At 42.7% G+C, this 25,234-nt stretch overlaps 2 protein-coding genes across 2 annotated transcripts in view; both read left to right on the top strand.

Annotated features, from left to right (window-relative positions):
* LOC112257381 (exonuclease mut-7 homolog) overlaps positions 1 to 12,234 on the top strand; it is a 62,209-nt gene extending 49,975 nt beyond the window's left edge. The window contains exons 20-21 of the mRNA XM_024430901.2: positions 11,231 to 11,297; positions 11,430 to 12,234. Of these exons, the coding sequence (XP_024286669.2) occupies positions 11,231 to 11,297; positions 11,430 to 11,812 (450 nt within the window). The 3' untranslated portion in view covers positions 11,813 to 12,234. The remainder of the gene's footprint in view (positions 1 to 11,230; positions 11,298 to 11,429) is intronic.
* A 7,056-nt stretch (positions 12,235 to 19,290) lies between these two features.
* LOC112257382 (NOTCH regulated ankyrin repeat protein a) lies at positions 19,291 to 23,489 on the top strand. Its single transcript, XM_024430902.2, has one exon. It carries the CDS (start codon positions 19,802 to 19,804, stop codon positions 20,138 to 20,140), a length of 339 nt encoding a protein of 112 aa, XP_024286670.1. The 5' UTR covers positions 19,291 to 19,801; the 3' UTR covers positions 20,141 to 23,489.
* Positions 23,490 to 25,234: the final 1,745 nt, after the last annotated feature.

Consider the following 25,234-nt stretch of genomic DNA (forward strand, 5'->3'; position numbering starts at 1 on the left):
ACATTATCTAGGCTACATAACCCAACACTATTAACATAACACAACATTATCTAGGCTACATAACCCAACACTATTAACATAACACAACATTATCTAGACTCCATAACCCAACACTATTAACATAACACAACATTATCTAGACTCCATAACCCAACACTATTAACATAACACAACATTATCTAGACTCCATAACCCAACACTATTAACATAACACAACATTATCTAGACTCCATAACCCAACACTATTAACATTAAACAACAATATTGCAATTCACAAAGTTGGAGGAAAACGGAAAGGAAAAAGCATGTTTGAAAAACCCCAGAAACTTGCACCGGCATCAAAAGTCAGCGGAAGCCAACATTATCTAGGCTACTGTGCCTTTGGAAAGTATTCAGACCCCTTGACCTTTCCCACATTTTGTTGTGTGACAGATTTATTCTAAAATGGATTAAATAAGTAAATAAATCACAGCAATCTACACATAATACCCCATAATGACACAGCCCCATTTTATTTTTTTACATTTTAGCAAACAGAAATACCGTATTTACATAAGTATTCAGACCCTTTCCTATGACACTTGACATTGAGCTCAGGTGCATCCTCTTTTCATTGATCATACTTGATGTGCACCTGTGGTAAATTCAATTGATTGGACATGATTTGGAAAGGCACACAACTGTCTATATAAGGTCCCACAGTTGACAGTGCATGTCAGAGCAAAAACCAAGCCATGAGGTCGAAGGAATTGTCCGTAGAGCTCCGAGGCAGGATTGTGTCGAGGCACAGATCTGGAGAAGGGTACCAAAACAATGTCTGCAGCATTGGAGGTCACCAAGAACACAGTGGCTTCCATTCTTAAATGGAAGAAGTTTGGACCCACCAAAACTATCCCTAGAGCTGGCCGCCCAGCCAAACTGAGCAATCGGAGGAGAAGGGCCTTGGTCAGGGAGGTGACCAAGAACCCGATGGTCACTCTGACAGAGCTCCAGAGTTCTTCTGTGGAGATGGGAGAAACTTCCAGAAGGGCAATCATCTCTGCAGCACCAATCAGGCCTTTATGGCCAGACATGACAGTCCGTTTGGAGTTTGCCAAAAGGCATCTAAAGACTATCAGACCATGAGAAACAAGATTCTCTGGTCTGATGAAACCAAGATTGAAATCTTTGGCCTGAATGTCAAGCGTCACGTCGGGAGAAAACCTGGCACCATCCCTACGATGAAGCATGGTGGTGGCAGTATCATGCTGTGGGGATGTTTTTCAGCGGCAAGGATTGGGAGGCTAGTCAGGCAAAGATGAACGGAGGAAAGTACAGAGAGATCCTTGATGAAAACCTGCTCCAGAACACTCAGGGCTTCAAATTGGGGAGAAGCTTCACCTTCCAAAAGGACAACAACCCTAAGCACACAGCCAAGACAACGCAGGAGTGACTTCGGGATAAGTCTCTGAATGTCCTTCAGTGGCCCAGCCAGAGCTCGGACTTGAACCTGATCGAACATCTCTGGATAGACCTGAAAATAGCAATGCACCCCATCTAACCTGTCAGAGCTTGACAGGATCTGCAGAGAAGATTGGGAGAGACTCTCCAAATTCAGGTGTGCCAAGCTTGTAGCGTCATACCCAAAACGACTCGATGCTGTAATCACTGCCAAAGGTGCTTCAACAAAGTACTGAGTAAAGGGTCTGAATACTTATGTAAATATGATATCTGTTTTTTATTTGTAATACATTTGCAACAGTTTCTATAAACCATTTCTATTAATTATTATGGGATATTGTGTGTAGATGGAGGAGAGAAAAATAATGTAATCCATTTTAGAATAAGGCTGTAACGTTTTAATTTTTACCTTTATTTAACTAGGCAAGTCAGTTAAGAACAAATTCTTATTTTCAATGACGGCCTAGGAACAGTGGGTTAACTGCCTGTTCAGGGGCAGAACGACAGATTTGTACCTTGTCAGCTCGGGGGTTTGAACTTGCAACCTTCCGATTACTAGTCCAACGCTCTAGCCACTAGGCTACCCTGTCGCGTACATAACCTAACATTATCAACATAACCCAACATTGTCTAGACTGCATAACCCAATATAACCCAACATTATCAACATAACCCAACATTGTCTAGACTGTATAACCCAATATAACCCAACATTATCAACATAACCCGACATTGTCTCGACTGCATAACCCAATATAACCCAATATAACCCAACATAACCCAACATAACCTGACATTATCTGACTTCACAAAGTTGTATGTTGGTGGAAACACAAATGGAAAAACATGCCTGGCTGCTGACCTGTCTGTGACATTAGCCGGAGTTAGACTATAGATATTCAGTCAGGACAGGACCCTAGCTGTTCCACGTTCAGGGTTCATCACAGGTCAGACCTACTCATTAACCCAGATGCACTAATCAAAGAGCTGCAGGGTCTCTTGTGATGTGAAAGTGGGGAGTTCAAACTCAATGAGTTTTCTACTGCAGAGCAGCTAAATGCACACATTACACCCCTTAAAGAAGTCATTTCCATAATTGTAATTGGGAAAGTCAACAACAGCAAAAAAGCACTTTTTGATGGTTTGAAAGGTTTTGTTTATGTGCCATCATATCAGTTCATGTATAAATACAGAACCAGTCAAAAGTTTGGACACACCTACTCATTCAAGGGTTTTTCTTAATTTGTACTTTTTTCTACATTGTAGACTAATAGTGAAGACATCAAAACAATGAAATAACACATATGGAATCATGTAGTAACCAAAAAAGTGTTAAACAATCGAAATAATATATTTTAGTTTCTTCAAAGTAGCCACCCTTTGCCTTCATGACGGCTTTGTACACGCTTGGCATTCTCTCAACCAGCTTCATGAGGTAGTCACCGGGAATACATTTCGATTAACAAGTGTGACTTGTTAAAGGTAAATTTGTGGAATTTCTTACTTTTTCATGCGTTTGAGCCAATCAGTTGTGCTGTAACAAGGTAGGGGTGTGCAAAGCTGTCATCAAGGCAAAGGGTGGCTACTTTGAATAATCTCAGATATAAAATATATTTAGAGTTGTTTAGCACTTGTTTGGTTACTACATGATTCCATATGTGTTATTTCATAGTTTTGATGTCTTCACTATTATTCTACAATGTAGAAAATAGTAAAGACATCAAAACTATGAAAAAACACATATTGATTTGTATGTCATGTACTCAACAATCCACATGTGTGAGCACTGACTGCTCCGTATTTACGTATTTATATGGTTTGGTTTGTACCCACTTGTATTTATTTTAGTTTCAATGAAATAAACAGATAATGTGCTTTTTATTTTGCATCTGTATCAATGTGTTGTCCATCGTTCCTAGCATACCAACTACCACATAGCAGAGAGGTCAGGTAACTACTAGTGGAGAGAGAGGCTGGTCCTGGAGAATCTCTCGCCTGCTCTCGTTCTCTGTCTCCAACACCCCTCCCCCCCAGTTCCCATGCTGTTACTCTTCCCTCCCTAGCTGATCTTTACCTGAATCACTCCACTCTCCTCTCGCTGCAGTTTGAATCAAATCACTAATGCTCCATTGGCTAGCGACCTAAGTCACTAGCACTCCATTTGCTAGCGGCCCAGGTCACTAACAGTCCATTCGCTAGCGGCCCGGGTCACTAGAGCTTCATTGGCTAGTGGCCGGCTCTCCATTGGCTAGCGGCTCGTGTCACTAACACTCCATTGGCTAGCGGCTGGCTCACTCGCTCTTCATTGGCTATCGGCACTGGGTTGTGTGACCCAGCAGTCGGCCAGTCCTGCCCCCTGTGTGCGGTCCAGGATTTTCCCATGGGAGCGGCCTGAGGAGAGGAGAGCGGGACTGTGTGTCAGTCGAAGAAAAGTCTCTCTCCCACCACCTCCCACCTTTCCTCTCCCTCTTCACTCGCTAGCCCTCTGCCTTTCTCCTCTCTAGCCTTTTCTCCACCACCTCTCCTTTCACACACAGTATCACATTCTTAATACCCTTATTGTCACAACAACGAACATTCTCTTTGTCCCCAAAAAGTGTGAGATACCCAGACTTGTAAGAAGAGTATAGAGAGCTGGGTTACAAGTGTATCTTAGCAACACTCATGAAACATTTGACACATTTGTTGTGTTTATGTGTGGACAACATGTATGTATTTTTTAAGTACCATTTTATGGTAGTGTGTTTGTAGAGAGGGAATGGTGTGTGTGATGAGGATGGTGTCTATTTGTGTCAGAACGGTGTGTGTGTATTTGTGTCAGAACGGTGTGTGTGTGTGGACAGTGTGTGTGTATTTGTGTCAGAATTGTGTGTGTGTTTGTGAGGGCTGTGTGTGTGTGTGTGGACTGTGTGTGTGTGTGGGAGGACGGTGTGTTTGTGTCTGTGTGTTGTGTCTGTGTAACAAACGTGGATGGAAGGAATGAAAACAGCACATGGATAAGCTGGGAGAGTTACGGGAGCAGGTTGTGACTTGCTCAACCATGGGAAACTTTGAGCTGAGTAAATAGTGACTGTTTTCCTGGCTGAAATGCTGGTGTGTGTGTGTGAGTGAATGAGAGATCAGCCAAGGTAGAATACTGAGGGCGTGAGAGCGACGTCTCCATTCAGAGGTTAACACCTGTGTCACTCCCACACCTCAATGGACTACACTGCAGTCTCTACACTCACATCGCTTATATCCCTTTTCCCACCAACTGTTTTCCTACTTTTCTTTATATCTGAAAGGTATTGTCAGTATCAAAGCAGAAACTTTTATTTCCTCCAAATGACTAGTAATTTCAGTAAAGTTCTGACTACGGGTTAGTATGAAAAGTAGCCGTAATGCTGAGGCTGCATTGGCACGGACTACACTCTTAATCTCTTGATGTTTGCTAGGCAGCACCTGTTACTACCATCTTCCTGGCAGTTCTAAACTTTACAAGGCATGGTTTTCTCAAACACAACTAGATGGATCCATGAAGAATTAATGTGGGAATGAATAGCACTGAATGACGAAAATATTGGAACAAAGTAGGCTAATGTATCCACATCACCAACAAACTATTATGGTCGTGAAGATGGCACGATAATGCCTATGCCCCCTCAGAAGACTGAAAAGATTTGTCATGAGTCCTCAGATCCTCAAAAAGTTCAACAGCTGCACCATCGAGAGCATCCCTGACTGGTTGCATCACCGCCTGGTGTGGCAACTGCTCGGCATCCGACCACAAGGCGCTACAGAGGGTAGTGCGTACGGCCCAGTACATCACTGGGGCAGAGCTCCCTGCCATCCGGGACCTCTATACCAGGCGGTGTCAGAGGAAGGCCTTAAAGTCACAGACTGTTCTCTCTTCTACCACACAGCAAGCAGTACTGGAATGCCAAATCAATGTCCAAAAGGCTTCTTAACAGCTTCTACCCCCAAGCCATGAGACTGCTAAACAGTTAATCAGATGGCCACCCAGACTATTTATATTGACCCCTTTTTTACACTGCTGCTACTCTATATATAGTCACTAATAACTCAACCTACATGTACATATGACCTCAATTACCTCAACTAACCTGTACCCACGCACATTGACTCTATACTGGTACCCACTGTATATAGCCCCGTTATTGTTATTTTATTTTTAAAAAATGACTTTAGTTTATTTAGCAGATATTTTCTTACTCTGCATTGTTGGTTTAGGACTTGTAAGTAAGCACTTCACTAAGGTTGTATTCGGCGCATGTGACAAATACATTTTTTTATTTGATTTAATGCAATTAAATGCATGTATCAAATTGTTGCTTACTGAAACTCCCAAAGTCATCCAATCATTGTAATACAATAGCCTATCCGCGTGTGGTCAACTAGACTATCATTTCAGCACCGTTTTGATTGGGTCAGCGCTGCTTTGAGACCAGCGTTGGGACTCATCTTGATAAATCAGTTTTCACTGAATCTCCAGTTGGATATTGGGTAGACTACAATTAGGCTGTAGACATGTTAGCTAAGTTCAGCTGAATGCTGCTCATTATCATCTTGTCTGGTTGACTCATTTATTAGTAGTGATCAGAACATTTTGCCAGGATGTTATGTAGTTTAACAAGGGGATTATTTGGCTCTTCAGTCGTTTAGTAACCAAGGCTTACTCCCGATCAAAATCCTGTGACTTCACTGACTTGTCTGATAATCAATCAATGTGATTTTGTTTCACTGAATCTGTCTGTATAGGCTATTTGGTTCATCTGTTTCTGGCTGGGCAAATTAATGGAGCCGGTATGGCAAAACTATTCATTTGCTCATCTATCACTGATCATAAACATTTAGCATGCAACAATTTAGCCTAAATCAAAAGTAGGCCTTTCATTTTGATCGATCTCATGTAGGCAACTCTAAAAGCCAGAGGTTGTGAATTACGAGCACGAGACAGGCTTTTGAAAATTAAGATTACTATTATTTTCTATCGGTGTCATGATGAAGATCAGACCCTATGCCTGCTCCCTAACATAGTGGAGTGAGGGTAGGAAAGAGATTAAACATGGGTATAAAAAATAAAAAAACATGGGCTTGGACTCGATTTCAAAATATCTATAATATATAACGTTTCCACACGTTCCTGTGATACAAGTTGTATAGGAAGAATTTATTGTATTTTATTCTGTTATATTCCACTATAGTTTTACTATAATGTACACTGAGTATTCCAAACATTAGGAATACTAATATTGAGTTGCCCCGACCCCCTTTGTGCCCTCAGAATAGCCTCAATTCGTCTGGGAACGGACTCAACAAGTTATCAAAAGCGTTCCACAGGGATGCTGGCCCATATTGACTCCAATGCTTCCCACAGTTGTGTCAAGTTGTCTGGATGTCCATTGGGTGGTGGACCATTCTTGATACACACAGGAAACTGTTGAGCGTAAAAAACCCAGCACCGTTGCAGTTCTTGACACAATCAAACCGGTGCGACTGGCACATACTATCATACCCCGTTCAAAGGCACTTAAATATTTTGTCTTGCACCTTTACCCTCTGAATGGCACACACACACACACACAATCCATGTCTCAATTGTCTCCAGGATTTAAAATCCTTCTTTAACCTGGCGCCTCCCCTTCATCTACACTGAATTGAAGTGGATTTAACAAGTGACCTCAATAAGGGATCATGACTTTCACCTGTGTTCGCCTGGTCATTCTGTCATGGAATGTGCAGGTGATCTTCATGTTTTGTCCAATCAGTGTACAGTCATGGCCAAAGGTTTTGAGAATGACACAAATATACATTTTCACGAAGTCTGCTGCCTCAGTTTGTATGATGGCAGTTTGCATATACTCCAGAATGTTATGAAGAGTGATCAGATGAATTGCAATTAATTGCAAAGTCCCTCTTTGCCATGCAAATGAACTGAATCCCCAAAAACATTTCCACTGCATTTCGGCCCTGCCACAAAAGGACCAGCTGACATCATGTCAGTGATTCTCTCGTTAACACAAGTGTGAGTGTTGACGAGGACAAGGCTGGAGATCACTCTGTCATGCTGATTGAGTTTGAATAACAGACTGGAAGCTTCAAAAGGAGGGTGGTGCTTGGAATCATTGTTCTTCCTCTGTCAACCATGGTCATCTGCAAGGAAACATGCGCCGTCATCATTGCTTTGCACAAAAAGGGCTTCACAGGCAAGGATATTGCTGCCAGTAAGATTGCACCTAAATCAACCATTTACTGGATCATCAAGAACTTCAAGGAGAGCAGATCAATTGTTGTGAAGAAGGCTTCAGGGCGCCCAAGAAAGTCCAGCAAGCGCCAGGAACATCTCCTAAAGTTGATTCAGCTGCGGGATCGGGGCACCACCAGTACAGAGCTTGCTCAGGAATGGCAGCAGGCAGGTGTGAGTGCATCTGCACGCACAGTGAGGAGAATACTTTGAGGATGGCCTGGTGTCAAGAAGGGCAGCAAAGAAGCCACTTCTCTCCAGGAAAAACATCAGAGACAGACTGATATTCTGCAAAAGGTACAGGGATTGGACTGCTGAGGACTGGGGTAAAGTCATTTTCTCTGATGAATCCCCTTTACGATTGTTTGGGGCATCCGGAAATAAGCTTGTCCGAAGAAGACAAGGTGAGCGCTACCATCAGTCCTGTGTCATGCCAACAGTAAAGCATCCTGAGACCATTCATGTGTGGGGTTGCTTCTCAGCCAAGGGAGTGGGCTCACTCACACTTTTGCCTACGAACACAGCCATGAATAAAGAATGGTACCAACACATCCTCCGAGAGCAACGTCTCCCAACCATCCAGGAACAGTTTGGTGATGAACAATGCCTATCCCAGCATGATGGAGCACCTTGCCAAAAGGCAAAAGAGAGAACTAAGTGGCTCGGCAAACAAAACATTGATATTTTAGGTCCATGGCCAAGAAACTCCCCAGACCTTAATCCCATTGAGAACTTGTGGTCAATCCTCAAGAGGCGGGTGGACAAACGGCGGGTGGACAAACAAAACCCCACAAATTCTGACAAACTCCAAGCATTGATTATGCAAGAATGGGCTGCCATCGGTCAGGATGTGGCCCAGAAGTTAATTGACAGAATGCCAGGGGGCAGATTGCAGAGGTCTTGAAAAAGAAGGGTCAACACTGCAAATATTGACTCTTTGCATCAACTTCATGTAATTGTCAACAAAGCCTTTGACACTTATGAAACGCTTGTAATTATACTTCAGTATTCCATAGTAACATCTGACAAAAGTATCCGAAAAAAAGACACCGAAGCAGCAAACTTGGTGAAAATTAATATTTGTGTATTTCTCAAAACTTTTGGCCATGACTATATATGTGTGTTGACTGTGATCGGGTAGGTGTGTCTAGTCTGTTTATGAACAAAGTAACAAACTATTGATTTCATTTGGATGGTGCAGCAACGGCTACACAGACCCGTAACATTGGCCTAATTAAACGCAAAATATGCTATTCTATTCTTTTGAAAATACATTTTATTAGTCTCAATGTTTCTTAGGACCTACCTAAAATATATTAATAATGGATTTATTGTTTATGGTGTATGTTTATTAAAATAGACGCCCACCACTTCTACCACTCATCCCAGAGATTTTATTTAACATTTCTATAACTAGGCAAGTCAGTTAAAAACAAATTATTATTTTACAATGACGGTCTACCCCGGCCAAACCCTAACCCGGACAATGCTGGGCCAATTGTGCACCACCCTATGGGACTCCCAATCACGGCCGGTTGTGATACAGCCTGGGATCGAACCAGAGTCTGTAGTGACACTGAGATGCAGTGCCTTAGACCGCTGCGCCACTCGGGAGCCCAAAATACAGTGAGTCCTATGAGAAAGGAGTATTAGCAATAGACAGAATAGGATCATGATTAGTCCAGAAAATGATCAAACTCATATCATTTTAATTGTACCTTAATTTAACTAGGCAAGTCAGTTGAGAACAAATTCTTATTTACAATGACGGCTTAGGAACAGTGGGGTAACTGCCTTGTTCAGGGGCAGAATGACCAATGTTTACCTTGTCAGCTCGGGGATTCTATCTAGCAACCTTTTGGTTACTGGCCCAGTGCTCTAACCACTAGGCTACCTGCCGCTCCGGTATAAGGCACTTCATCTCAGTGCGAGAGGGGTCACTACAAACCCTGGTTCGATCCCGGGCTGTATCACAACCGGCCGTGATTGGGAGTCCCATAGGGTGGCGCACATTTGGTCCAGCGTCGTCCGAGTTAGGGTTTGGCTGGGGTAGGCAGTCATTGTAAATACTAATTATTTCTTAACTGACTTGCTTAGTTAAATAAAGGCTAAATAAATAGACCGCTGCGCCGCCTGGGAGCCCATCATATCATTTACACATGTTATACACATTATTATACATGTTATTAATTAAAGTGTTGTGCACCGCCTTATAGTTAGATCTGTCCACAGAGGACAGGAACTGAGCTGGCTGGTATTCATTAGGCACCAAGCCGGGGAGGGAATACCTGAACTTTTGCAATGAAAAACGCTCATTTTCATTTTCGTTGCTCCACTTTCCCCTAATGAATACAACCCTGTTTTCATTCTACTGACTGTCTGTTGATTTACAGCCCCCTTCTTTAAGTGGTGGTGTTGTTGTACAGGGGTGGAGTTCAGGTGTATGTACAGGGCGTTTAGCACCAGTGTGCTGCCAGGGCGGTTGGAGACAGGAGAACTAGAGAACCCAAAAGCACCAAAGACGTGTGAATTCTACCCAGGCGTCGACGCTGTCTCCACAGTTCCTCTCCATCCCCTAGGTGGGGTGGGGGGTGAGGTGTGTGTTGTGTGTGTGTGAGAGAGAATGGGCTGTGGGGTAGACACTGGTTGACTCTCGTCTGGTGTGTGGGTGCTGCGGAAATGCCTGATGGTCTTCACAACATCACACGAAATGCCTTACCTTGGAGAGGAAGGTTTACACAGGCTTTCTTTTTGGCTAGCAGATGTTTTTATTCAAAGTGACTTACAGTTGACACAGGTACATTTATTCAGTACTGGTGTTGCCAGCTCCATGCCTCATTCATGTCTCTTGTGAATACCATGCCGATGTAATACAGTAGATAAATATGGACTTTTCTTTATGTATTTCAAGGTGTGTTGGAGGGCTGGGCGTATAATGTTGTCCGCATGCCTCCGATCCGAAACAGTTCGGAACAGTTCTTGCATTATATTATGACTAAATTGTATGACGTTTTATTTAGTTTTGGTGTTCGTTAAGGGTTTGTGCTGTACAAAACAACTTGGTTAATGTCAAATTGCGCGACCTATTTTTATTTTTATATTTAACCTTTATTTAACTAGGCAGGTTAGTTAAGAACAAATTCTTATTTACAATGACGGCCCAGGAACAGTGTGTTAACTGCCTTGTTCAGGGGCAGAACGACAAATGTTTACCTTGTCAGCTTGGGGATTCGATCTAGCAACCTTTCGGTTACTGGCCCAAAGCTCTAACCACTAGGCTACCTGCCGACTAAGATCTCTGCAAAAACGTCACAATTAATGACAGATTTCTTGAGCTATCTTAGATTCATTCTGACTTTTGAGGAAGTGTATATTGGCTACGGAGTCTCAAAATGGACAAACTATTGAAGCGAAGGTCTTTTAAGGGAGTATGATCGAAACACTCGTTTGGTTCGCTAGAAAACTCATTGGGTTCTCGGCTAGGCGTCAGCCCAACCGAAGCATGCGGAAGCCTCAACAATGACCAGTATCTTTATGTATTTCAAGGTGTGTAACAGTGACCAGTACCTGAAGATGCCTAGAGAAAACATGACACGCCTGCTGAAGGAGAGAGGTACGTTCCCTGTCCCTTCCTCAGACACCTTTTGGTTTCAAAGGTGAGACGTTTAATTTAGAAAAGTAAATGAATGGAGTTCCTGCGGGACAAATATTTTCTATTCAGTAAGTTTTCTATTCCTCTCTGCAGGGTTTCTACAACAACAGCAGCAGGCTCCTGTTCCACCAGAGGGTGAAACCTGGGACGACCCCCCTTCCCCGGCCCCATTCCTGGCCCCAGGGGCCCCCAGGTACTCACCTCATTGTCGCTGGGCCCCTCTGTCAGACCTGGACTCCTCCACCCTCACCTTCCCTAGGGGAGCGGTGTTACAGCTGCACACCGTGCCCCCCGGCCTGCTACCCAGGATACCCTTCTTCTTTATCTGCACCGGCTGTGGCAAGATCTTCTGGGAGGGCTCCCACTTCAGCAGGGTCTTGTCACAGTTTCAGGAAGTGTTGTGTATCACTGAGGATACTGAAGATACTCTGAGTTTTTCAACCCAACAGGACCGACCCCTAACCTCTGACTGCTAATCTCTGTCCATCTTGCAGGGATCAAAATGGCCGCTGACTGAACTAGGTCTACTGTACTTATTACTGTCTTCACACACCTATTTTGGTGCTTTTCCATTTCGTCAAACTTTATCTTCCTAGTTTACTACGTCCCGTTCTACAGACTGTTATGTTATTACCATGGAATTAACACAAATTTGACCTTCAAATTTCCTTCAGTTTTGAAGCCATATGTTATTATGAGTTGAAAGACTGGTTTGTCTTTTTATGTGTGAATGGATCTGGTTATGACTGCGGTCTACTGTCTGGGAAGCTTTTTTACGAGTATATGTTTTATGAAGACACAGTACAAGTCAAAAGTTTAGACACATCTACTCATTCAAGGTTTTTTTTATTTTCTACATTGTAGAATAATAGTGAAGACATCAAAACTATGAAATAACACATATGGAATCATGTAGTAACCATAAAAGTGTTAAACAAATAAAAATATATTTTAGATTTAAGATTCTTCAAAGTAGCCATCCTTTGTCTTGATAACAGCTTTGCACAGTTTTGGTATTCTCTCAACCAGCTTCATGAGGAATGCTTTTCCAACAGTCTTGAAGGAGTTCCCACATTCTGAGCACTTGTTGGCTGCTTTTACTTCACTCTGCGGTCCAACTTATCCCAAACCATCTCATTTGGGTTGAGGTCGGGTGATTGTGGAGGCCAGGTCATCTGATGCAGCACTCCATCACTCTCCATGGTTACTAAAGATTCCATATGTGTTATTTAATAGTTTTGATGTCTTCTATTATTCTATATTGAAGAAAAAAGTTTTTAAAAAATAAGAAAAACCCTGGAATGAGTAGGTGTTCTAAAACTTAACTGGTACGGTATATGTTCTTCATCTTAAACTCGGTTTGATTTTAACTACTTTTCCATAAGTGACAAGGGGCTTCATACTATTCTATATTCTATGAATCCTGTATTTTATTGTTGATTATGAAATAAGTTGTTTTATAAAAAGGTAACTCTCGTTATCACTGATGGTGTTCCGTATTTCTGTCAATTATTTATTTCATCCTTATCTTAGGATGGTGGTAGACAGGCTTCAACCAGCCTGAGATGAGGTGTAGCCAACATCTTATTTCGTTTTCTTACTTTTCTTGAATTATTAGCATAACGTTTTGGATGTCTATGGCTATTATGTGCTGATCTTATTGCTCTATTTCAACAGGAGGTCTTCATTGACTTTTAGGCAATCTAAAGACTATTACTCACCTAAGATGTCTGGAGGCACTTCTCATATTGGATGGTGATAGTGGTTTACTTGACTTCACCTCTGGGACTGGTGTTGTAACGTGACCCACCTCTGGGACTGGTGTTGTAACGTGACCCACCTCTGGGACTGGTGGTGTAGCGTGACCCACCTCTGGGACTGGTGGTGTAGCGTGACCCACCTCTCACCTCTGGGACTGGTGTTGTAACGTGACCCACCTCTCACCTCTGGGACTGGTGTTGTAATGTGACCCACCGCTCACCTCTGGGACTGGTGGTGTAATGTAACCCACCTCTGGGACTGGTGTTGTAATGTGACCCACCTCTGGGGCTGGTGGTGTAATGTGACCGACTGCTCACCTCTGGGACTGGTGGTGTAACGTGACCGACTGCTCACCTCTGGGACTGGTGGTGTAATGTGACCGACTGCTCACCTCTGGGACTGGTGGTGTAGCGTGACCCACCTCTGGGACTGGTGGTTTAATGTGACTCACCTCTGGGACTGGTGGTGTAGCGTGACCCACCTCTGGGACTGGTGGTGTAATGTGACCGACTGCTCACCTCTGGGACTGGTGGTGTAATGTAACCCACCTCTGGGACTGGTGGTGTAATGTAACCCACCTCTGGGACTGGTGGTGTAGCGTGACCCACCTCTGGGACTGGTGGTGTAGCGTGACCCACCTCTGGGACTGGTGGTGTAGCGTGACCCACCTCTGGGACTGGTGGTGTAGCGTGACCCACCACTCAAGGTCACCTGGTAACTCAAACCGTCCCCTGGCACCCTTTCTGTTTCAGTCCCTGGTCAACAGAGGTGTGAGCTGCTTTATCCTCTATCCGTCCATGCTAAACAAATGAACACAAAGGACCAAACATCAAGATAATAAAGGCTTTTGTTGCTTCAGTTGACGGTTACGGTACTTAGTTTTGTCAAGTAAAAGTGCTTCTCTGTACATCAACTGTTCTTCTGTGACAGTAGTTAATCAACTGTCAGTCAGAGCAGGTTAAAGGTTAAAGCAACATAAGGAAGAATATTAGAATACACCAGGTGCAATTTGTTTTTTTCTCTTGTCAGTCACACAGTCACTCAATTAGCCATGTCAGCGAAGCATTTGTAGATTGGTAGTTCGTCTAGCCAGCTATCTAAACTTTTAGAAATCATGGCCCAATACCGAACCGTCTCCCAGTCCCTGCAGCTGAAAAACATCCCCACAGCATGATGCTGCCACCACCATGCTTCATTGTAGGGATGGTGCCAGGTTTCCTCCAGACTTGACGCTTGGCATTCACGCCAAATAGTTTAATCTTGGTTTCATCAGACCAGAGAATCTTGTTTCTCATGGTCTGAGAGTCTTTAGATGATTTTGGCAAACTCCAAGTGGCTGTCATGTGCTTTTTTACTGAGGAGTGGCTTCCGTCTGGCCACTCTACCATAGAGGCCTGATTGGTGGAGTGCTGCTGAGATGGTTGTCCTTCTGGAAGGACCTCATGGCTTGGTTTTTGCTCTGACATGCACTGTCAACTGTGGAACCTTATATAGACAGGTGTGTGCGTTTCCAAATCATGTCTAATCAATTTAATTTACAACAGGTGGACTCCAATCAAGTTGTAGAAACATCTCAAGGATGATCAATGAAAACAGGATGCATCTGAGCTCAATGTTGAGTCTCATAGCAAAGGGTCTGAATACTTGTGTAAATAGGTCCAGTACATCACTGGGACCGAGCTCCCTGCCATCTAGGACCTCTATACCAGGCGGTGGGAAAAGAAGGCCCAGAAAATTGTTAAAGACCCCAACCACCCAAGTCAAAGACTATTTTCTCTACTACCGCACGGCAAGAGGTACCGGGGCATAAAGTCTGACACCAACAGGCTCTTGAACAGCTTCTACCGCCAAGAAATACGACTACTAAATAGCTAACAAAATAGCTACACAGACTGAGTTTACCTTGTACCTTTTATTTCAATTGTTTCACTGTCTCTATGCACACTCACAGGTCCATACACACACTGACACTCAGTCCATAATTTGCTTACACACACATAATATGAACATACATTTATACTGACTCTACATACACCCACCCACTCACATACAAGCTGCTTATATCCTGTTGCCTAGTCCCCTTACCTCCACTGCAGTATCCCTGCACATTGTAAATATGGTATTGGAACGGACTTTAAAAATATATTTCCTGTAATATAGTATGCTTACTTATTTAATATTTATTTTAATTTATTTTTTATTTTAATACATTATTATTGATTATTGTATTGTTGGGTTTTGAGATTGCAAGAAAGGCATTTCACTGTACTTGTGCATGTGACATTAAAACTTGAAACTGTTGCTTGGCAATTTGCCCGAAAAATGTGATCTCTCAGTATGGGCTGGGGGAGCCTCCGTCTGTAGAGAGAAAAAAATGATTTAGGTCAATTCGCGTTTTGTTGCAAGGGAAAGAAGACTGGATAATCTATCATCTAAAACGGAAGTGCATGGTGCGTTCTTATGGTTTCCCCGAAGTGTTCTGTGCTCTATTCAGTCTACGTCTAACTTTGAAGGTATCATTTTGTTTAAACATGTTTCAATGAACCCTGAATAGTAGGTTAGTATTTGAAGTATTTAGCACCACTATTTTTTTCTCCAGCCCTCCTGAAATAAACTGCCCCGCCTGGCCGTCCCTGTCCGGTTGCAGGGTCTATCTATCCCTGGCCGCGCTGCGTATAGAAAGAAGCTGCCTGCTCGCAGTTTTTTGCTGCACTGTTATTTGATCCTCGCTCTTTCTTTGCTGGGAAGAAAAACTCGCCTCTTTCCCACGCTCCTTAAACACGTGGTGCTGTAATGAATTGGCTTCTGAAGCCCCTCCCTCCATTGAACCGTCACAGCCCGCTCCACAGAATCCCTGTGCTCTGAGTCAGTGGCGGTTAGGGGCTCCTCCCGTCCTGTCTGTTCTGTCGCCCCGGCGCCAAACCTTACATGACGGCCTGACTCTCTTCGGTTTCTACACATAATATCAAGTCACGCTTGTGTGTGTTTTCTCTTCCGTCGATTATAAAAATGTTTAAAAAAAATATTGTTTATTAGAAATAGAAATAGGATAGATCTGGTATTTATTTCACATTTCGCTTATTATATACCATTCAGTAACTGTCAATTTAGAAGTTTGAAAAGTAGGATACGCTACTAGGCTAATGTTGTTTTGACTGTTACGAATCGATACCCTCTTGAAATTACGGAGGGCCTCCAAATATGGGAGATTACCGTTGCTACCAGCACCAACACATTTGTCACATTCCTCTCACATTTTTGTTTATTGGTCATCCTATGGAGACCGCTGATTCTACTTTGCGTACGGATTGCACGTGGATTTGGGTAGGGTCAAATGCTACATTTGGAATGATGGTGTGAGGTAAAATGACAAAGATTCCACTCCAGTAGATACCATGTAGACTACTAATAGAACAGTTATATACCTGTCTAAGCATTTTAGAGACAATGTTATATTACTCGTTTTTTGGCATCACGATGAAAACATTAATTTGCTTATTTAATTAAAAAATGTATCCACAATTATTGTTTGAGTGCGTTCATTTGCTCCATATACAGAAAATCCCTTTATTTTTACGACATACACAACATATCGTTGCTGTCTTTACAAAGGAGCGTAATTACATCCACATGTTAAGGTGTATTTTGGTTGTATCGAGCAAATGTTTCAAGAGTCTGAATAAGAACACCATGTGGATAAAGCCACAGAAACAAGCAAAACAAATTCCGAATAAGACCAGTATGTTACGTCAGGAACTCTGACCAGACACCTTCCTTTGTCCAAAGGCTCCTGCAGGGTTCTGTGCAAATGTTTTCCAACTGGCCTGACACCGCTTTTTGATTAGTGGACAGATGTTCCTGAGATGTTTAGGATCTCTGCTGGCTAGTTTGGGGAGCTCTATGACTCTGGGCAATGGTTTAGTGTTGTCTAAAGATGCCTATATATGACATGAAATAATAATAAAATAGTCCTACACATCACAGACACTGCAAAGTATGATACCTTTTCCAAAAGGAGTATGTCAATGTTACTATTTTTGCCTGCATTTTGATATTTCTTCTGTCTCAACAAGAACCAAAGGTCTGCACTTATTGATATGTGATTTCAAAATGCACCTGGTTTCTCTCAGCTATGGTACAAATAAACGGAAACGTGTGCAGACTGATTAACACACACACCAGTAAATACAACGTAGGTGTATGATGAAACCATTCAACTGTGGCTTTTCCGTTATGTGAAGTTGTCAGGCTGAATTGTTTTCATATTGCATACATCATAGATTTACTAACATAGCCAGCAAAGTTGTGAGTTTGTTTTGTTATTTTTTGTAGGCTACTATGTGCATTTACCTTTGTGGTGAGGCTGGTGGTGAGATAAAGTGGTCCTGCGTATCGGATGCACAGGCCTATGTTATTAATCAATAGACTGAGTCATCGCATACGTGCACCAAATGTACATTGGAGTGTACAGTGGAGTGTGTGGGAACCTGAGGACAAACGGAAACTGCTTAACTATGAAAAGACTGGGTGTTTCAAGTATCATACATCGGTCTATAGATAGGACTCCCAGGCTAGTGAAGCCTATACCAAACGGAGCAAAAGGTTCAATTTACCTTGTGTGGTTTCCAGGCCAGCAAGGCGCGACAACAATTTACAATCGCAGCCGTCCGGTTCCCACGGTAGCTATGCTGCGGCTGAACTAGGCTGATGCGTGCCATTCTATGCGCAACGTCACCTCTTTTCACTTGCAAAAGGAAGTCGCACGGGCTTTTGTTATTTGAAGTTCTATTGCTTCATGTCACTTTAAAACAACTGGAATATCCGCAGATGACATTTAGATGGATTGTAACCGCCAGAGAGGTGTCTCTTCTCTTTGCGTTATTATATGGAGGGAGGCTATACCACTAGACTTGGGCTCGAGTTGTTTTACAGAAGTTTCAGTGGCCATTTGTTTTTCTCTGTCCAATGTATACATCGTTATTGCCAAAAGAGCTAGACTGCAGACAAGTAAATAAACCAAATGTGTTTATTTCCTAAAGTAGGCTCATGCGTATTTTGTCACCCTATTTTATATACGATAAGGAAAAACATGATCTGTTTGTGTGAAATGTATAAACCTAACAAAGTTTTAGTTTTTAGTATTTTAGAGTCGTGAGTCTTTGGAAGAAGCATATGTTATCTATATTTGGCCACGTTATGTGTACAGTATCAGATCTCTAGCGATCGGCAGTAGCACACACAGTTTTATATTCTACACCACTGGTGACAATCCACTGGTGACAATTACAATGTAATTCCATTGTTTCAGAAGAAGTTGGACATCGTTTTCGACATATAGTAGCAAACCACAACTCGGCTTTACTAGTTTGTCGCGTTTAACGCCGAATGAGCCCGAATTAACATCATGGGACGAAATACGACGCATAACAGGCCCTTTACAGTACAGTATTACTCCTTTGTTTTTTTACATTAATATATATATATATATGCTTGTGTGGTTGCACTATTCGTCCGTCGAAATACAACTTCAGATCCGAATAGTTTTTGCAACATGCCCTATGATTCCATGCGCAATAGTCCGGTTAATCCCTTGGATCCGCTGCTCTCCTAAACAACATATTGCTTTTCTCTACATTTTTTCACGATATAATTTATGACTCCTTCAACACCATCCTCCCTTGAGTCACGTCTCTCATGCGAGGGAGTAAAATTGTCAATTTTATATATGTTTTATTTTATAGATACCATTTGTTTCCACGAGACCACGCCTTACTCTAAGGTTTCACACGTGTGGACCCTCCCCAAAACGGACCCAGTAGCCAATTACCTCGCTCCATTTCCGCCCATTTCACAAGAGTTGATTCTATGGAATACCATTGTCATGCAAATAAAGGACGCGTAAAATATCCCCCTCGCGCGCACTGCAGAGCAGAGACTCACTGGGATCGCACGAAGGACGCGAAGCACGGGGCACGCGGGGGAATTTCATACTACGTCGTCGCCAGAACCCGTCCAATTGTCACAGGCAAGTAGTACCCATATGTTTTCTATTTTAATCATAACAGTTATCGGGAATTGTATCTCAACCGTATTCTTTAAAGTGTGCATAAAAGTGTTTTTGATGTAGACGTTGGAATGTAACCGTTGGGGAATATTGTTCAGTGCGCTTACGTGGATCCTACCTGTCTCACAGCCACCCTTGCCAGACGAACTGCGGCGGCTGCAGGATCCTGCAGGCAAGAGGGTAAAATCGCAAGAAGAACCAACCTGCCCAGATTCAACTGCATTTTATTCATCTTGTTTGGAGTTAACCGTGGCCGTTCTTCCAGAATACCTACAGAAGAAACGTTTCAACGGTCGCTCTGCTCCATCTCTGCAATATAACATATACTACCTGTTGCTGCTAGTAACAACGGAGGAGAAGAGGGGGAGACTACACCTTGCGACACTTGGATCTCTTATAAACACACTTTGTAGGGAGTTGGATTTCGCAACCTTTAATCTTTTGCACACAAAGTGTGTTATTTTGTCTATGTCCATTTTGGGATATTAGTGGTTTTACCATATCTATAGTATACACGTTTTTAAAGTGCCTTACAACTGGTATTAATCCAGTATTTGGGGGGTATTCCAACGCCAGAGACTCCAATCAGTGACTATCAGATAGACAGGCACAGGATCTATCTCTATATCCCGGTTTCACCATGAGTCAAGGGGATGTATCAACTTGCTCTGCGCCTCAGATCGTATTCCAAGAGGCGGTGAAGCAAGGCAACACAAAGGAACTCCACTCGTTGCTCCAGAACATGACAAACTGCGAATTCAATGTCAACTCCTTCGGGCCCGAAGGACAGACGGCGTTGCATCAGTCAGTCATCGATGGGAATCTCGAACTTGTAAAACTGTTGGTGAAATTCGGAGCCGATATTCGATTGGCGAACAGGGAAGGGTGGAGTGCCTTACACATTGCCGCTTTTGGAGGACATCAAGACATAGTCCTATACCTCATCACTAAGGCAAAGTACTCCTCTGGTGCACGGTGATCTGCTACACTGCTGTCAGGTAAACACACGGAAAGCCAGGCTCTTGTAAATTTAGCGTTTCGATTTATAGTTGTGCCAAATTATAGCCTACAAAACACAGTAACTTCCCTTTCATCAAAACCAAACGGGGGTCTCACTCGTGAGTCAAACGCCACATGGTTCTTGTATCCGCTTCAGCATTAAAAAAACGCCATTTTGTTGGGTTGGTACTAAAGCTTTTTCCTTGAACGTGTATAATAGATTGGGACGTATAAAATAACTAAGCCAGTGTTTGGGTCCCGAGACCTGATAGCAGCCTAGTTTCACGCAGCGATATAGAAAGTCTATTTTTTTTTGTCGCGGTTACATTGAAACACTTTTTTTATTGGGCTTCGTATTGAGGTGTCGCCTTGTAACTGCGGTGGTCACACAGGACCCTTTTTAAATGATTTTATATACTAAAAGATGGCACTTGTTGCTGTGGCTGCATGCTGGAATATATGAAAGGGAAGAAAAGGTGAACACGGGAAATGAATGCCATACTATATTTGGCTATTATTTCTTTTTTAAATTATAGGATTTGATCTATTTCAAAGAGCAGCATTATTAGGCCTATATATTACACCCAACCGGTATTTCCAGATGTGTAATCATTGTAACAACTATTGACTTAATGTTGTTAAGTACTTTACACAATAGCTTTACTTTGTTTCTTTATAATAAAAAAGTAGCTAAATGCGCCCTGCCTTCAAGCAGGCTGCTGGCATGTATCAATGTCTCTTCAGGCCAGTGCGACCGCAGTGTCAATGGTTAATGTGATATAAACCGCTGCTTTCGCTTTGTATCAAAACGTCAGGAAAGTGGCATTTGGAATTCACTTTAATCTCCTTTCAGTATTTTAACGAACAACACCCTGGTCATCACTGTGAATACAGGCTGGGTTCTATTTATGAAGGTACATTGACCAGATGCATTTTGAAAATTCTGTGGTTATTCTTTTCAAATCAAATCTGTTACGTTTAAGAATATTTAGGGTGACTTATAAAGCTGCTTCAGACTCTATGCTTATCATAGTATAAACTATCCTGTGTGGAGACCCCATGTACAATAAGCCTAAATTTGACCTTGCTAAAGAGAGACTCTTCTTTGTCCCTCATTAACTTCTTGTTTGGTTTTATTTGCCAACTACCTCGACTGTAAAGTATTCAAAACCATTGGACTCATGCTCACTCCAACACTCCAATATGGGGAGTCACACACATCCTTTAGCACAGTGGATCCCAACCATTTTTGGTTACTGTACGAGAAGTACCCCCTCAGGTGCATTTTGCCAGTAGGCCTATGGTCTGATGAGTCTTCTCAAGTACCCCCTGTTGATAGGCAACCCCAGGGGTCCTAGCACCCCCTAGCTGGAAACCACTGATCTAGCATATCCCCAAGCCTGCCTATAGGCCAAAAATAATGCTCATACCCACACAGACATTTGAAGTAATAGCTATTTTAGCAGTAGGCCCCAAGCCAATGCTATTTAACCCAGTGATATAGGCTAGGAGACAACTATGGTGTTTCTTCTGCAACGCAATAATGTCTATTTCATATTAATCAAGCCCGTTTCTTATCTTCATCTGGGATGAATTTATTTCCCACACTACAACCAAACTTTAATCTGACAAGCAAAGCATTTTATTTTTTTTGCCTTTCTGTAAAGGTATGGTTGCAAACACACATTGCCTTTTTTTTGTTTTATACATTGTATAGTCATTCTGTTTTGAAGTTTCTATTTAGTCACAAAAATTGCATTGTATTGCCTGACTTATAAATGCAGGGAGTTTTATTGCACAAAATGCAGAGCCTTTTTACGCCCCCTGGTGCCTGTCCGGGTAACTGCAGGAGTTAAGGCTTAGAAATAGTTACTACTGAGCAGGAGTAAAACATTTTATTACTCATGTTATGATGACTAACATCTACATGACTATTGCAGCATATATATATAAAACAAATGGTTTAAACTGCCTGCTGCATTTTGAAAGTCATGGCACCCTAATGTTTGTTTCAATGCTGCTTGTATGTTTTATATTAGATTTTACTCAATGGCCAACAGTAAGTGAAAGAAATATCTGATAGCATCACAGTCATTCAATGAAAATCCCTGTGTGTGTGTGTGTGTGTGAGAGAGTGCACATGCGTGCATGAATGAATGTGTGTATATATGTCTGTGTGTGCTGCATTCATCTGACTGTTGTGTCCTGAGTGAGTTGAGCTGTGTTCCCCTTCCCTGGCCTGTGTGTGGCCTGCTCCTCTCCTCTAGTGTGTGGCCTGCTCCTCTCCTCTAGTGTGTGGCCTGCTCCTCTCCTCTAGTGTGTGGCCTGCTCCTCTCCTCTAGTGTGTGGCTTTGTGTTGCTACCTGGGGGTCTTCCCTCCCTGCAGTAAGGAGAGTCACCAGGGATGAAGGACTGTCCTTCCATGTACCTGGAAAAGCAAACTAAATGGATTAGAAAGAAACATCAAGGAATAGATTGGTTTTAGTGGAACAAAAAAATATGCATCGCTTGTCTTAAACTTGATATTTTTTATATATATATATTTTAAATATTGCACTGACTGTTGTTGATTAAGTTGACTTTTTATCAAGTCAAATTGTATTGTTTTTCCGAATAGAAAAAAAAAGGAACACAACAAAATACTATTGTATAAAAACAACTCCAGGTTGTAATGTTTTGTGTGTTAACTTTGTGAAACATTGTGTTAAGGCAAAGATTGTTTGAATCTTTGTGATCGGGTATGTGTTTATATACAGTACCAGTCAAACGTTTGGACACCTACTCATTCAAGGGTAGGTATAACAAATAAAGAGAAACCCTGGAGTGAGTGGGTGGGTCCTGACTTTTGACTGGTACTGTTTATATATAATATGCTGAAATATCTTGGAGCACTTTCTTTTCTGAAGTGCTGTCCTCCTCCTGTTGTTATGAAAGGGGAAAAATACATTTGATGGTAAGATCATTGTTACAAAAAAAAATTGCACAGCGTATGGTTGTTCTACTCAAGTGTCATAACATTTATGGCCCGAGAGAGGACGACTGGATAGGTGTAAATGAATGAGAGAAAGTGCTGACGTTTAAATAAATAAATTGGGCCGGGGCGTGTTCTGTTTTCGTTGAGCTTTTTTTCGAGCGAAACAAAAACAAATGTCTGAGTTTAATGAGTGATGCTGAAGTTCCATCGTGTTTTGATGTTGGGTTTTCTTGTTTTTGTTCTGTATTTTGTTTTGAACGTTTGTAACACTGTGATCATGATGTGTGTTGAGAAAATGAGTGCTGTAATATTTTTGTACGTTTGTGTACAAGCCAGTAAAAAAAAAATCTTTAAACTCTGTGTGTCTATGCATGTTTCTTTTTCCCTACCCCCAGGCAGTCCCAGCCCCCGTTACCCATAGAGAAGAATAGTGACGGGCACATACCCCTCTTCTCTCCCGTTCTCCCAGGCTAGCCCAGATCCCCTCTCCCAGGCCATCCGGATCCCCATTCTCTCCCTTTGTTATTCAGTCAGCCTCATCTTTTCACATGCTGGATAAAAGAGCCACGCACATGATTGTGGGTAGTTGTGGTTTATAGAAGGCAGGGTTCCCTCCCCAGTGTATGCAGGTTTTATGTTACTCTCTCTGTCTGTCTGTGTAGTCTGAGGAAGGTCCCTAGCTCAACTCTCTGGCTCTGCATCACTATTCCTCTTCTCTCTATTAAACCCCCTGGGCACTTGTCTGTTTCTCTCTGTCTGTCTCGCTCTCTCTCTCCCTCTGGCGGTCGCTCTCTCTCTCCCTCTGGCGGTCCCTCTCTCTCTCCCTCTGGCGGTCCCTCTCTCTCTCCCTCTGGCGGTCCCTCTCTCTCTCCCTCTGGCGGTCCCCCTCTCTCCCTCTCCCTCTGGCGGTCCCTCTGGCTCCCTCTCTCCCTCTGGCGGTCCCTCTCCCTCTGGCGGTCCCTCTCTCTCTCCCTCTGGCGGTCCCTCTCTCGCTCCAATTCAATGGATTTATTGTCATGGGAAACATGTTTACATTGCCAAAGCAAGTGAAATAGATAATAAACAATAACAGTAAACCTCAAGTTCCAAAAGAAAAAATACTTCATGTTACAGTGTTGTAGCGATGTACAAAAGGGAAAATAAACATAAGTATCTCTGTCAGTCGATCTCTGTCTGTGTTTCTGTCTGTCTCTCGCTCTGTCACACACGTGTTTTCTAATTAACACAGTTTTTTTGTAGGGGTTGAGACATTTTTCGTAAGGGTAAATCAAGTCTGATATTTCAAAGTGGAAATTACAAACTTAAGCAGCCTTTTAATCCTCAAACACAAGACAAGTTTGACATTTCCTGCTTTGGATTTAAATGTGACTGTCTTAAGGAAGTGTGCTATACAATGTGAAATGTGTGCTGCTTACAGTGTGCGGTCTCTCTGTCTGCAGCCTCTTCTGCACTACATCTATCTGGATGTAGAACTCTGCAGCCTCATCTGCACTACATCTATCTGGATGTAGAACTCTGCAGCCTCATCTGCACTACATCTATCTGGATGTAGAACTCTGCAGCCTCATCTGCACTACATCTATCTGGATGTAGAACTCTCTGCAGCCTCATCTGCACTACATCTATCTGGATGTAGAACTCTGCAGCCTCATCTGCACTACATCTATCTGGATCTAGAACTCTCTGCAGCCTCCTTATCTGCACTACATCTATCTGGATGTAGAACTCTGCAGCCTCCTTATCTGCACTACATCTATCTGGATGTAGAACTCTCTGCAGCCTCCTTATCTGCACTACATCTATTTGGATGTAGAACTCTGCAGCCTCCTCATCTGCACTACATCTATCTGGATGTAGAACTCTCTGCAGCCTAATTCCATGCAGTACATATCGTTAGACGTATTGTAGTGGTAAATAAACCAAGACTACTAAAACTTTGTGTTGAAAGACTAAAGTCACCTCTGCTGTTGGGTTGAGACCACATAGTTGCTTCTTGCCCTTCTATTCTACCTCCTCTCCCTCCCCCCCTCTCTCCTCCATTCTCTTTCTCCCTTGCTCTCCTGTCGCTCTCTCGACCCCTCCCTCCGTCTCCCTTGCGCT

The sequence above is a fragment of the Oncorhynchus tshawytscha genome, linkage group LG09 (genome assembly GCF_018296145.1).
Source record: "Oncorhynchus tshawytscha isolate Ot180627B linkage group LG09, Otsh_v2.0, whole genome shotgun sequence".
Lineage (NCBI taxonomy): Eukaryota > Metazoa > Chordata > Actinopteri > Salmoniformes > Salmonidae > Oncorhynchus > Oncorhynchus tshawytscha.